This window comes from Gossypium hirsutum, chromosome D02 (genome assembly GCF_007990345.1).
Source record: "Gossypium hirsutum isolate 1008001.06 chromosome D02, Gossypium_hirsutum_v2.1, whole genome shotgun sequence".
Lineage (NCBI taxonomy): Eukaryota > Viridiplantae > Streptophyta > Magnoliopsida > Malvales > Malvaceae > Gossypium > Gossypium hirsutum.
In genome coordinates, this window is record NC_053438.1 from 11,112,109 (window position 1) to 11,125,714 (window position 13,606).

The 13,606-nt window shown below is 34.6% G+C and overlaps 1 protein-coding gene and 1 pseudogene across 2 annotated transcripts; both read right to left on the reverse strand.

The window, feature by feature from the left end:
• Positions 1–2,088: 2,088 nt before the first annotated feature.
• Positions 2,089–10,268, reverse strand: LOC107910424 (putative transcription elongation factor SPT5 homolog 1). 2 transcript variants are annotated; one of them, XM_016838262.2, is made up of 22 exons: positions 9,794–10,264; positions 7,080–7,318; positions 6,816–6,962; positions 6,563–6,721; positions 6,405–6,488; positions 6,127–6,197; positions 5,686–6,040; positions 5,435–5,590; positions 5,258–5,355; positions 5,134–5,182; positions 4,899–5,051; positions 4,673–4,816; positions 4,492–4,585; positions 4,189–4,350; positions 4,061–4,109; positions 3,875–3,969; positions 3,674–3,752; positions 3,512–3,566; positions 3,316–3,433; positions 3,098–3,238; positions 2,651–2,748; positions 2,089–2,445 (listed from the first exon to the last, which is right to left on the reverse strand). In XM_016838262.2, the coding sequence occupies exons 1-22, from the start codon at positions 10,125–10,127 to the stop codon at positions 2,206–2,208; spliced, it is 3,120 nt and encodes a 1,039-aa protein (XP_016693751.2). In that variant the 5' UTR covers positions 10,128–10,264; the 3' UTR covers positions 2,089–2,205. The 2 variants fall into 2 exon arrangements, 1 of the variants encoding a protein (XP_016693751.2); XR_005910192.1 differs by lacking the exon at positions 2,089–2,445 and having other exon boundaries at positions 2,649–2,748; positions 3,316–3,429; positions 9,794–10,268.
• A 1,387-nt stretch (positions 10,269–11,655) lies between these two features.
• LOC121214612 (mediator of RNA polymerase II transcription subunit 21-like) lies at positions 11,656–13,516 on the reverse strand (annotated as a pseudogene).
• Between the last annotated feature and the right edge of the window lie 90 nt (positions 13,517–13,606).

A 13,606-nucleotide genomic window follows, 5' to 3' on the forward strand; every position in this document is an offset into this window, starting at 1 on the left:
CTCTCATTTCAAACCGTTGTATGGTTAAAATTCAAATGAAAGTTGGTAATAATGTGTTTCAGGTTGGAATATTCCCCCCAAGAGATCGACGGAAAATGAGTTTTGATTGGGCCCCTGAGTTCAGATTTTCAGCTTCTTCGACGGTGGGGGGAGAAGGAACGATGGAGGAGAGGGGGAGGGAGGGGAGAGCGGTGGCGGGGAGGAGAGGGAGAGGGAGAGGGGTGGGGGAAATATTTTTTTTTATTTTTTTAGAATTATTTTAATAGAAATAATAAGGTTGTTTGCTTATGTGGCTTTTTCCCACGTGTCGTTTGGTGATTGGGTAATAGCAGACTAGCAGTTGAGCAACGTGGGTACCCAAATTGAAAAAAAGAGTAGTTATTTGAGAAAACAGGTATAGTTTAAGGGGTAATTTTTAAATTAAGCCTTTAGATTAAAAAGAATTTAACGTGAATCCCTAGTAAGAAAGAAGAAAGCAAGGAAAGGAAAAAAGTGGAAGAGAAGACGGATGCATGAAAGAGATGATGATGGGATGGTGAGGGCACAGTGTCTGGGAAAACAGGGCAAAATTTTGAAATGGTCTGTCTACATGGAAGATGGGTTTAGAGAGATGAAAGTGATGGCATAGGATAGGATAGGAGGCGTGCGGTGGACCCCATGGCAGTGGCCCATCTGAACACCCTGCCACCGCGTGCCTACCCCTGCACCTGCACCTGCACCGTTTCCACTCCATCAATCCTTCTCAACTCTCACCTTGGGCTCTTCCTTGACCCCACTTTCCTACATTGTTGCTTCCTGTCTTATCTTTATCACCCTCACTTTTTTACTTTCAATTACATAAAAAGGCAAGAGATACATATTTTATTTTCTCCTTTGTACTTACTCCGCAATCCGCATGTCTTTTATAATGTCATATTGATTTGTATAAATCCTATTATCCTAATCGTTACCAAAAGTATTATCTAAACTAGGCACACCTAAAAAAACTTATGTATAAAATAAACTTTAGTTTAAGTGGGGTAAAAGGTATTATTTTTGAAAACACTGAATATATTTCATTTTTTATTTAAAAATAAATTAATTAGCTTTTATATATTAGGTTAAAGGGTAAGTTAACCTTCTTTTGTATAAAATAAATTTATGACTAAAAAAATAATCAAATAGTTAATTATGATATACCACGTATATCTCATACCGCCGTATAGTTACCAATTTTTAATAATTGAAATGGATGAAATATTTAACAAAATAATTAATTTTCTCTTTAATTCAAAATACAATAATTAATTTATCAAGTAGAGTTGACAAAATGTAATCTTAATTCTAGTATAAGAACGTCCATGATACTATCTCAATATGAATGTTTTTCTAAATTGACTTTTATAGTTTTATTCAAACATATATAATAATAATAACAAAATAGTCTTTTCGACTTCTTAAACACAATAAATTTTTAATTATTTTATAACTAAATTAATGGCTTAAATATACTATAAATAAATTGTTTATAATGAGTATAAACTTTTAGCTAGCTTTAGATTTACTACCACATTTTTTTTTGCTATGTTTTTTAGTGACATACATAATAAATTATATTATATAAGATAGATTATGTTTAGATTGAATACATAAAAGAAACAATTCGTTATCGGTATTATTTAATAATTTGTGGCTAAAAGTATTCAAATCAATATTTTTTAAACAGTACTCAAATTCTAATTAGTCCGATTAAAAATTTTAAAATATTAAAAAAATTCAAAAATCCAGATTTGATAACTGATTCAACCGATTCAACTGTCTATTCAGTCAAATCTTAATTAATTTAACCGGTTTGTATAGATTCTCAATCTAATCAATTCAAAGTCACTTTCAAAACAAATCTCCCAATCGGCCCAATCGGGTTCAAACAACACTGGTTCAAACTAATATATAATTTATGTTAGAAAAATAGGTATGTAATGATCACATGAAAATGTTATCAAGAATTGGGATCGAATTTATTCTTTGTTGATAAAAACACAAAGGACTAAAATAAATTGAAAAACTTAACAAAATAAGAAGAAAAAAGTAGAAAATTAAGGAATAATATTGAATTAAAATAAAAATGAAATAAATGATAACTTCCCCTAAGTAAAAGAATTAAAATAATCATAATATACATTGTTAACTTGAATTTTTAATTTTATAAGTAGTTTAAGAGGTTGATCAGTGTAATTTTGCTAGTATAACCAAGTCTAATATCTTCACGTCAAGACTGTCATCTATCCTAACAATGCCATCCGTACCATCAACGCCAATTAACTTACCAGTTACACCGCGAAGTGAGCCGCCCATGATTTTGATCTTGTCCGATTTCCTCGGTGGCACTACCTCCATCTCACTAGGCATCGCAATTACTGTATCACCGCTGCCATTTGGACCCAGAGCCACCTTACAGGACCCATCCTGTGGTATATGAACCCGTCAATCCTCAATATAAAATTCTTCTTTGTAATATTATTTGAGAGAGTATAATCTATGTTATCTGAACTCAGATGAATATCAGGTACAAATGTGTGGTACTTTAAAAGAAATGAAATTGTATTGGATAACATATCCTATGTATGAGGTTTCAACAAGAACATTGTCAACAAATGGATGGAAGACGTACCGAAAGCACTTCTTGGATGACTCCAAGAGACTCATCTCCAGATTTGCGCACGTTGACCAAAATATCTGGCATGAACCAAGGTCCTTCATTGTCAGCACCTGCAAGCAGCCAGATGTTAAATTGGTTGGAGGTATACCTAGAGTTCGCATTTTTCTGTTATTTTCTTAAGAATTTAAACTTCAAAGCCCTCAACAAATCCTACATAAGTACTCAGACCTAATTTATTAATAACTATCAAAATTGGATCTCAAAGTTCACAACAAAAAAATTAAAAATTTTCCAGGATAAGCTCTCATCAGCAACTGGCACCAAAATGTCTTCAACATAAAAGGTATGAATTAAGTACACGAGTAAATTTATATCCCATAAATTATCTACTAGAAAATTTGGATGAAGATTGTCCAATTCCCTGGGGAAAAAACGAAGACAAGGAAACAGAAATAGCACCTATTACTGGAGACATCATATTAAGACCAGTTCCTGGTGTCATCGGCTGCCCTCCAGGTGTACCCGGAATATAGGATCCTGAGCTTCGTGTCATAGGCTGCCCACTAGGAGTTGATGGCATATAAGGACTTGGAGCGTTGGCTACAGAAAACATTGAAAATGAGTAAAACTAAAAGACACTAAAAGATTCGAATAGCAAAAATAGGATAAAATACTACCATAAGCTGAACTGCTATCTCTCGGTATTCCAGCCTCACTGTAACTACCGCCAGGAGAACTAGCCCAACCTGAACCAGGAGTAGGTGCTTCATATGCCCTTGAAGGAGGACTTCCTGGCTGAAAGAAACATTATTACAATTAAAGAAAAAGAATAGTCATATCATCGATAGCCCTTAATTGTGCAAGAATCCTTACCTGATACTGAGGACTGGTTCCCCAAGAGGCAGGGTTTCCTTCTTCCCAATTATCCCTATTTTGCAATCATCATTATAAAACAATGAGACAAAATACAGCATGAACATAAACAATTATTAATTAATATGCGATTCTCCAAATGAATGGAATCTTCAAAGGAACCTGGGTGGACTCATAGGTGCATAAGGATTCCAGGCCCTGTCACGCATAGGTGTTCTCATGCCATCATGGATAGGTGTTGCTGCAGAGAACATAGAAGTAACTATATTATTATTATTTTATTATTGCTAAATAATAGAATCATGTAAAATGGAAGCATCAACACTAAAAGCATAGGAAAACGCTGATCGCAATAAAAAGTACCTCCAGGATCTCTCATAGGAGTCATGTATGGATGTAATGGAGTTCGTGAAGGGTGCATAGGAGTTTCACTTCCCATACCATACCGGGATGACTCACTGGTGGAACAAAAGAAACATAATGTCAGAGAGATATAGCAACATGGGTTTTCTCCAATAAACTTAGGAATTTTGAAGAAACCAAATTTACCGGTGGGGTGTTGAAATAACCACGTTATCAGATATGGAATTGCGATCAACTGTAGACATAAAACAAGTTTTATAAGCAATAAAGATACTAAAAAGGAGAAAACATTTCAAATATTACCCTGGACTTGCCTGTAACAACCTTCATTTGAGACTCCAGCTCAACTCGAACTGATTGACCTTTAATATCTACAACACGTCCACGGTAACCCTTATAAGGACCCTGGCGAATTTTCACAGAAGTACCAACCAAAGCATCATGCCCCCCTCTTCCGCCTCTGTGCCTTCCTCCAGCTGTTTTAAAGAGGCAGAAGTTAAAAGCTTCAGCCTTCTAATGAAATTTAATTGCTTGACCCAAGAAAATAACAATTCAATGAAATTCAGTAACCATAAAAGTTTGTATAAACAAGGATGCTAAGACCACCGGCAACATACAATCAAATGGAGGACCTCCCCTAGAAAATCTCCTCGGTGAAGGTGGTACACGGGATGGAGCCTTGAAGCCACCAAATCTTGAGAGAGAACCACCCTAAAAGATTGAATCAAATATGCTAGAATGAGAATGATTCAAGTTATACATGAAATAACATTGAAAAGAACAACAAAAAAAGCTTACATTTCTGTCACCATTGGAACGTGATCCTCCCACTATACAACAAGAATCAGCTTTAGCACATATAAAGCCAGCATGTTCAAGGTGATGCCGATCATACACGAACAGGACTCCTTTATATATGTGCTCTACAGGACCTTGTTTCCCCTAATATGATAAGGGAGGACAGTATGTAAACTGTAAACAAGTAAAATAACTGATAAAACAAACCAAATTCAAAAAATCTTACTTTACAAGGGCCTTCAAGAATCCTAACTACATCTTTCACAGCAACAGTATTCCTATATCTTTCTTGCACATTAAATTTCTTATCAACCTTACATTTGATTTCCCTCAATTTGACAAGAGAAACCTCTGGTCTTTCTGGGACACCCTTAAGAACCTAAAAGAAAAAAGTACAACACTAAGAGCATATTCAAAAGAGGACCACTCAATATCATGCCATTCAGGAGAGGTTGATGCACCTGAAACGCTTCGCTTTCTACACGTATAATTACACCAAAGCTATTGTTACTGCACCAACAGAATGAATAAATTAGGCTCCCAAATTAACACTAAATAGAAATTCTTCAACAAGGAACTACTTACTCTAGTAGCACAAGATCATGAAGCTCATACTCTCCAATTTTTGTAATACCAGTAGTCACTTCAGAGCTCTCAACAACATCATCAGCAAAAACACGAATCTGATAAAACAAATGCCAATTGTTTTTCTAATAAGATAATCCTTAGATCAGAACCAGACTCGAATGGTACTTCACTCACATGTTCCTTGGTCGTATCCGATAAAATGATGAGCACATGCTGCTCCACCTTAACAACCATGCCAGTTGCACCTTCCTTTGTCCCAGACACAACCTTCACATGATTCCCAGGCTCAAAGTACTTACACAGCTCTTTTTCGTTAACAGCAAGAGTTTTCTGCAAAACATCATTAATGGCTAAGAATGAACTTGCATGCACACCAGTAACCAAAATCTTAATTCAAAGAACACAAATAATGACTGAATTCTTACTGGAAGGCCTTTCATTTCTGGTCTGATATGGACATTCTCTTCCTCAACCTTTTCAACCCATCCCTTTAAATTTTTCAAATCCCCCTTGACAACAATCACGGCGTCACCCTTCATGAAGTGGCCTTTCTTCCTGTTTGCGAACAAAGTTGACAAACCAACCATTTCAACTCCATTCGTGCTAGGTGCCCGGAACTTTTCAAGTTCATCAAAAGTCGGTTTTATGTTTTGAGCACTAATTGATTTCATGGACACTGTTTTATACAAGAATCCATCTTTGAAAAGCATGCCATCAATATTCTCAAAGTAATCACCAGTAACCGGATCTCGCCTGCGTTCTACACGAATATGAAGTTCCCTAGGAAAACAATTAATATAGGTTATTATGAAGAAAGCACAAGTGTAGCAGATTTTTCACCAAAGGTTGGAATCATTTGCACCTACCTAGCCTCATCAACATTCAATAAACGAGGAGGAAGGACAAAGGCTTTCTTCTTTGCAACCTCTCTGCCTTCCTGAATAAAATAGTAGAGTGGATCAAGGATAGCAGAACCAGGCAACTGAACATTATCAGTTTAATATTTTCCTAAATCTGCAATTTCATATATAGACGGATAAAGCTCAATGGCTGCATAAGAAGATTAAAACAAAATTCTATTGTAAGGTTTAACATGCACAATCCATGAGATAGGCACCTAACATAAATGTAGTCCATTCCATACCAATTTATTTGCAAGAGCCTGTAAGTCAATCCTAGGGATCAATTTCACAGTGACTCTCTGCCTCACGTTATCCACATCAACTACCTGGGAAATGGAAATTAGGATGTCAGACTATAAAGTTTAAGAACTCATGGAAGTGACATGGATAAAACTCATACTTGAGCAAGATCACCCTTATATGTCCCAATCTTCATTCTGACCCAGGTATCTCTTGAAAGATCAATTGCTTTACTTTCAACTGATAAAACATCAGTCATTTCTCTTATTGGAACAAGCATAATCTTTGCTGGAAATATATTACGTAGACCTTTGACAGCCTGAAGAAGATCAAAGTTAGTCAACAAAAACATGTTTAGACATCTAGCTATGCCACTCATGAAAAATAAAGCCGAAGAAGAAATAATCACATACCTCTCGTACATGGGCTTCCTTGTCTGCTTCAATATAAATATAATTTTTGAGGTGATCAAGAGCAATAACAGACCTGATCTGCAATTCAACTCCTTTATCAATGAACTTCTGCATGAGGCAAACAGCGGTCTCTCGTTCACGACCAATCTAGCATACATAAAGATTACCTTAATTTCCATGAAAAAATGTCCCAATAGTCATTAACCACTACTGTCCATTGAAAGAATTCCAAAACTTATATTGCAGAGAAAATCATTAGCATACCGCACATTTCACCATCCACAGCTTTGGATCTCTTACTGATGGCAAAAGTGCTTGCTGTTCCACATCAGTTGTCTCCTCATCATATTCTGTGTGACTTGATCTAGCATACCTAGCCTGAATGCTTCTCTCAAGAGCTTCAACATCTTCTTGTTCATCCTCCCGCATTGGTAATGGGCGACGGTGCATCCTTCTACCAACATCTTCATCAGGAAGATCAGCTCCAGTCTCAACTATGAAGTCTGCATTTCCAGTTGTCAATATACCAGCAACATACAGAAAATTGAGGATAAAGGGGCCAGCACAAATAGAAGATTGAACAGTCACCAAACTCAGATATGCCATCAGACCATTTAAAACCATAATGAGGGAAATAGGTTGCCATGAAACGATCCCATAAAGGTTTATCAATCATTTAATTATGTTGATAATGAAATGCCTCTCCAGCTAAACTAAGCCGCACTTATCTTTTTGGATCAGGGCAGAGTGCGGGATAATTGAAAGCAATATAACTATGGAAAGACATTAAAGAAGGTAAAGAACAATCGATATCAACCATGAGATACACATACATAGTTTCCATTCATCATTTCAAGCTGCTACTGCATGACCTCCTAATAACCAATTGATTTTAGGTGAAATTGTCATATATGGTAACCAAAAAGATTCTCAAGCACAATTTTCTAAAGCCCAAGAGGCTTCATAGGGGAGGAACAAGAAAGTAAACCAATTAATTTAAATTCCAAAACAAAGAAAAATTCTTAGAATTTGCAGAGAATGAGTGCTAAGCATCCCAAGAGATGTACAGCTTACAGCAATAGAACTGCCACACGAGCGAACCAAGAATTACAGAGAAATGATTTTTTTTTCCAGCCTGACTACCATACAAATAGGGGAGAAAAAAGAATGCAGACCAATAAAATTCAATAGAATGATTTAAATTCCAAAACAAGGAAAAATTCTTAGAATTTGCAGACGAATGGGTGCTACATATCCCATCAGAGGTACAACTTACAAAATATAATGGAGCTCTTCGCAGAAAACTTCGGAAAAACAAAAGTTGGAAAACTAACAGCTCGTTCAGATTTTGATAATTACCAAAGTAGCAAACTTCAAAAGCATCAGATGCTCAGTATTCCAGCACAGTTAAAAATGAAACAGAACAGCAAAGAAATAGAGAAAGTAAAAGTATACACCCAGCAAAGTTTTTTTCCTGCCATGCCTGGCAAATAATAATCATACAAATGACTATGAATTCAATGAAATTAATCGGAATCTTTCAGGAGAAAAAAGTTCAGAAGAAGAATTGTTGGAAAAATAGGAGCTAGTTAAGAATCAAATAATTACAACAAAAGGAACTACTGATATTACTCCTGTGGTTCCATTCCATGATTGCATAGTTATCAAAATGACATACAACCAAGTAATGGAATACTGTTATTTAAAAAATTTACTCGGTAAACAGGCCTTTCAAGAAATGTGAAGAATGAGACACAAAATGGATTCGATAAAAATTCAGAGAGAAAAATAAGGTTCAAACAAATCAATTTAAAATATAAGCCGTTCATGACTTTCAGATCAAAATAAAAAAATGCTACATTTTTATATGTCAACAATAAAAATTTTCAGCGACATATTTTACAACTGCAAATGTTAGATTAATATCTCCAAAAAATGATTCTGAATTTGTCAAAAGTTACTACACACAGAATATAAATGCCACATACATAACTAGAATGCAAACTTCAGCATCGTTTAGCAAAAATAAAACGGAAAGAAACTATATTCAATGCTGTAGATACCCATTTTCGGTTATTAACATTTCTTTCAATAGTAATGCTAGGAAATACTATCCCAACACTTCTTAAACATGTTAGCCTTGGGAACAGCTTTCATATTGGGTAACTTGTGGGGCTAGGCCTAAGAATTTCGGCAGGATTCTTGCATCTCCCCACTTTTGGGATGTCTCGGAGGTTCAGATACAGACACTATTAAGAAGTCTACTTGTTAACCTTTCTCTAGAGTACAAGTTTTTTCTCCCTCTCCTCGCTGATTAAACCATGCACTTGCACTTAAGTTTGCAAGTAGCAATCTCATTGCCAAATGAGTTATATGAATGTAACTTCCATGGAACTACCATTTTATCCACTATCTTCATAACTCTCGTTACCTATCATTCATAGCACATTCTTATGAATTAACTAACATATCTCCCACGTTCTATAAAATACACCATTTGCTTCATAAATGTTCTTCTGAATATAGGGAATCCAAGGTTTCATTAAGGGGGACTTTTGGATTTTGATCTTTTGGTCAAATTCACTTCAACATTCTCTGTGATTTTCTTTCTACAATTATGATAACCACCGTAGCTCTCACCTTTCTCACCCCACTATTGCTTCCATCACCACCACATTTCCTCACTTAACCAAAAGAACCCTTTACAAATCCTAAATTTTAAAATCCTAAGCGGATTCTAGAACCAGAATCAAGATAAAGAGACTTTTATTAAAAGGGCATGTAATTGCAATCTCCAAAAATACCATAGTGAACTAGCTTAAGCATAGAAAGTTGAAACTCATTTCTAAACAAGAATTAGATTCGGTTTCTTCCAAGATAAACTCGGATTAGAGCACACTAATCATCATTTCTTTTTCACTTCACTAGCAATTTCGATCCCAGTATGAATAAAAAGAAAAGAAAGAAGAGGAAATTACCGTCTTCGCCCTCCTCTTCTTCCTCTTCCTCATCGCTATCCACCTGTGCTTCAAGATCAAAAAACTGAGAGCCAACACGCGGAGCCTTGCTATGCTTTTTGCTACCGCCCCCATAAACCTCATCGTCGTCATCTTCATATTCATCTTCCTCATCATCCTCCTCCGCCACGTCATCGATGAAATCAGATCTGCGCCGCTTCCTGCTTGAACCACCTCGACCTCTCCCTACGTCTTCGTCCTCCTCGTAATCCTCATCGTCCACTAACTGGTCCTCCTCATCTTCGTACTCTTCATCATCAACATCATCATCTTCCTCGTCTCTTCGTCTCGCCATCGCAGTAACTTAACCAGAGCTCTGAGGTTTCCCTTCGTTGATGATATCAAGTTCTGAATTTCTGAAGAAATGGAGAAATGGAACCCTAGAAATGGAGGGGTAAGCTTGTAATTTTATTTTTAATTAATCAGAAAGGTGACAGATATTACTTTTTTTTTTACAGAAAGGGGAAGGAGACAAGGCGTTATTTTTTTTCCTTTTTCCGACGCCTGTAAAATGGGCCAGGTGGATTTTAATTGGGCCACTCTTACTTGAATTGTCTGTTAGATGTCAGTGGAAAATAAGGAATCCAAAAACTGCTTTGCTTGATAGTGTAGGCCGAAATAGGAAAGATGAAAAATCAAACCAAAAAAAAATGGGTAGGTGTGAAGAAAATTGGTTAGTAAAGTTGAAAAATAAAATATTTGAAATTTGTTATAAAATAAAGAGAGATAGAGAATAAAGAACAAATAAAATATGAAAATAATAGACAATGTATTTTATTGATCAAAAAGGGTGATTATGATGTTTCATCAGAATCTTTATTTATAGGCATAAGAAGTATAAAAGAAATAGATATCTAATTGATGGGCATCCACTTAATAAGATATTTATAACACTCCCCCTTGAATGTCCATTAGTAGATAATGTGTCTCGTTAAAACCTTAAAAAACTCTGTGAGATATAATATGCTGCCTTATTAAAAACTTTACTAGGAAAATCCAATGGGACAAAACTTACAGCACGTTTGGTTCGTTGTATTGGAATAGAGGCGTAATGAAATAGAGGCGTAATAGCAATTCAATTGTTTGGTTGAATGTAATGGAATAGAAGCGTAATAGTATTCTTGTGTTTGGTTGAATGTAATGGAGGTGTAATAGTATAAGGGAAAAAACTAAAATGATTAGAATACCCTTAGTAGAAATTTGTTTAGGTAAATGATTATTGTTATTGTTATTAAATTTTAATAAGATTATTAATATCAATAATAAATAATTTAATCATATTTTAACATAATTATTATTAAATATATTTTAATTAAAATATATAATTTAATAAAATTCTTAATAATCAATATTCTTATATAAATTTACTAAAATCATAATATATGATACTATAAAATATAATTTAACATAATTATTATTAAATATATTTTAATTAAAATATATAATTTAATAAAATTCTTAATAATCAATATTCTTATATAAATTTACTAAAATCATAATATATGATACTATAAAATATAATTTAACATAATTATTATTAAATATATTTCAATTAAAATACATAATTTAATAAAATTCTTAATAATCAATATTCTTAATAATCAATATTCTTATAACAAAAATTCAAAGTAATTTCCGACGGCTAAAATGTTAAGACTAAAATTGCGATTGTTGTGATTGTTGTTGTATGTGTGACTGATTCAGATTCTATTCTTTGCAAATGAATGTGATTTGAATTGTTAGATGCACACTGACACTGCTATTGGAACAACAAACATGGTTTTTTTACAAACATAAAAGAGTAATTTGATTGAATTCTAGTGTAGAGAATCAAAAGCCCAGATGGAACATTTTGTACTAACTTTTTAAGTACATAAATAAACCTTTAGAATCCTAGGATTAAACGAATATAAAGACAATAAAATTAAACATGGAAGGAGGGATTGTTCAAGGAAATGAAGTCAATCTGGTTTCTTCAAGTTGAGACAATTATCTGTTGCTTGACTGAATAACTCCTGAACTTGTTTCAGTTCCTACACTGGTAAGGAAATAACATACAGATAGTTAGAACTTTAAACTGGGGAGCTTAATTTCTCTAGGTAAAAAAACAACATAGGTTAAAATCTGCTATTAGTCCCTGTACTTTGATTTGCTATTTTAAAATTTTGAAGCGGCAAATAGATTATTGCATTATAAATGCCATGTCAGCTTGCTATTTTAACATATTATTCGAAATAAAGAAAACCACTTAATAGATTTAATGACTGTCATTTGCTTTAAGACTGAAATTTTGAAACTTGAAAAATGAAATGACTAAAAATGTTCCTGTCTGTTGTGCGGAAGCGTGTGAAAGAGTAAAATTATTGTACTGAAAAATCACACTAAGTTCAATTCCCAGGAAAGAGAGGTGGATCACGAGGATCGCTTACATACCAGATCTTTCCTAGCCAGAATATCCCTCTATCGTAATTTAATAGCACAATAAATCACTACAATGACACTTGCAAAATATGCAGAACAAAAAATAAAGAACACTAGAATTTTAACGAGGTTCAGCAAATTTTGCCTACGTCCTCGGGCACTACCAAATATATTTCACTCCAAAAATACAAGTGAAAGTTTACAAATAGGGAGAGAGAACAATTGCCTTAAGTAGAGAATGGCAAGTGTGGGATGAAGAAAGTAAGAAATGGTTAGGCCTATTTATAGTTGAGGTTCAAGGATCAACTTGCAATGTCCCTATACAATTAGGGACCAAAATTGCAATTATCCCATGTCAACTTTTAACCCAACTTGCCAACCAATTTTACTTTCTACTTTCGGTGCCCACCCTTTTTGACTTTTCAAACAATGGGTGGGTTCCAATACTGTCGGATAACATGGACTAAATCTACAACTTTTAAGCATAATAAAGGGCTAATAGTAGAATTTAACCAAACAGATTTAATTGCTGTTAAGACTACAATTTTAGAATTCGAAAAAGTACATGTACTAAATCCACAACTTAAGCAAAGTACAAAGTCTAATAGCTGAATTTGGCCAAACAACACATATACTAGTAGATCAAAATGAACTGAAAGTTTAAAAGAATGAGAGATAAAGCAAACATCCTATGTCTTGCATACAACACAAATGTCAGAATCAAAGCAAACTTAGCCACTGCTCAAACATATGTTGAAATTGAGCAGCCTAACTTACTCTCTTATTTATCTATAAGAAGATGGAAGATGCTTATGTTTGCTACAACACTACTACTCAATGCATATCTGGATTCGGGGAATATAACCTTTCAAGGACTTGGAAAAGCAAATCACACCTAAGCCAAGTCTACATAAAAAAGAATGTAAAAAGGATGGGGGAAAGGTACCAGCAGCCTCCAGTTGTTTCTGAAGTTCTTGGCCTACAGCATCATTTTCAGCCTAGACAACAGGGGTAAAATGAAAATGAAAATAGAAAATTCCAACAACTAATTTAAAATGAACAACATTATTGAACAAAGTCTAATCACTAACGTCATCCCCACATGGGATCTAACTGTAATTAGAGTACTGATTGATTCCCAGAAATTCTGACCTGTTTAGCAGCCTTAACAAGAGCAGCACTTATGAGCTTAGGTTGGTCGGTGAAATTGGCAGAGTCCTCGGTGGGATTGGGAAGGGGTTCTGGGTAATTAGGGAAGAGCATGGTTCATTGAGATCAATACACTTTCTACTTTGCAAATTAACAGCATGCTTCATGAGATAATCAAGTGACCTACAATTAAAAACAAATTAA

What these genes read in the sequence shown, in the direction of transcription:
- LOC107910424 (XM_016838262.2), bottom strand. Translation starts at nt 10,127, where the DNA reads ATGGCGAGACGAAGAGACGAGGAAGATGATGATGTTGATGATGAAGAG. An exon ending in GCACCTATGAGTCCACCCAG is followed by an intron (nt 3,567 to 3,673) that starts GTTCCTTTGAAG and finishes ATTGCAAAATAG; the next exon opens with GGATAATTGGGAAGAAGGAA. An exon ending in GAACCAGTCCTCAGTATCAG is followed by an intron (nt 3,434 to 3,511) that starts GTAAGGATTCTT and finishes TGTTTCTTTCAG; the next exon opens with CCAGGAAGTCCTCCTTCAAG.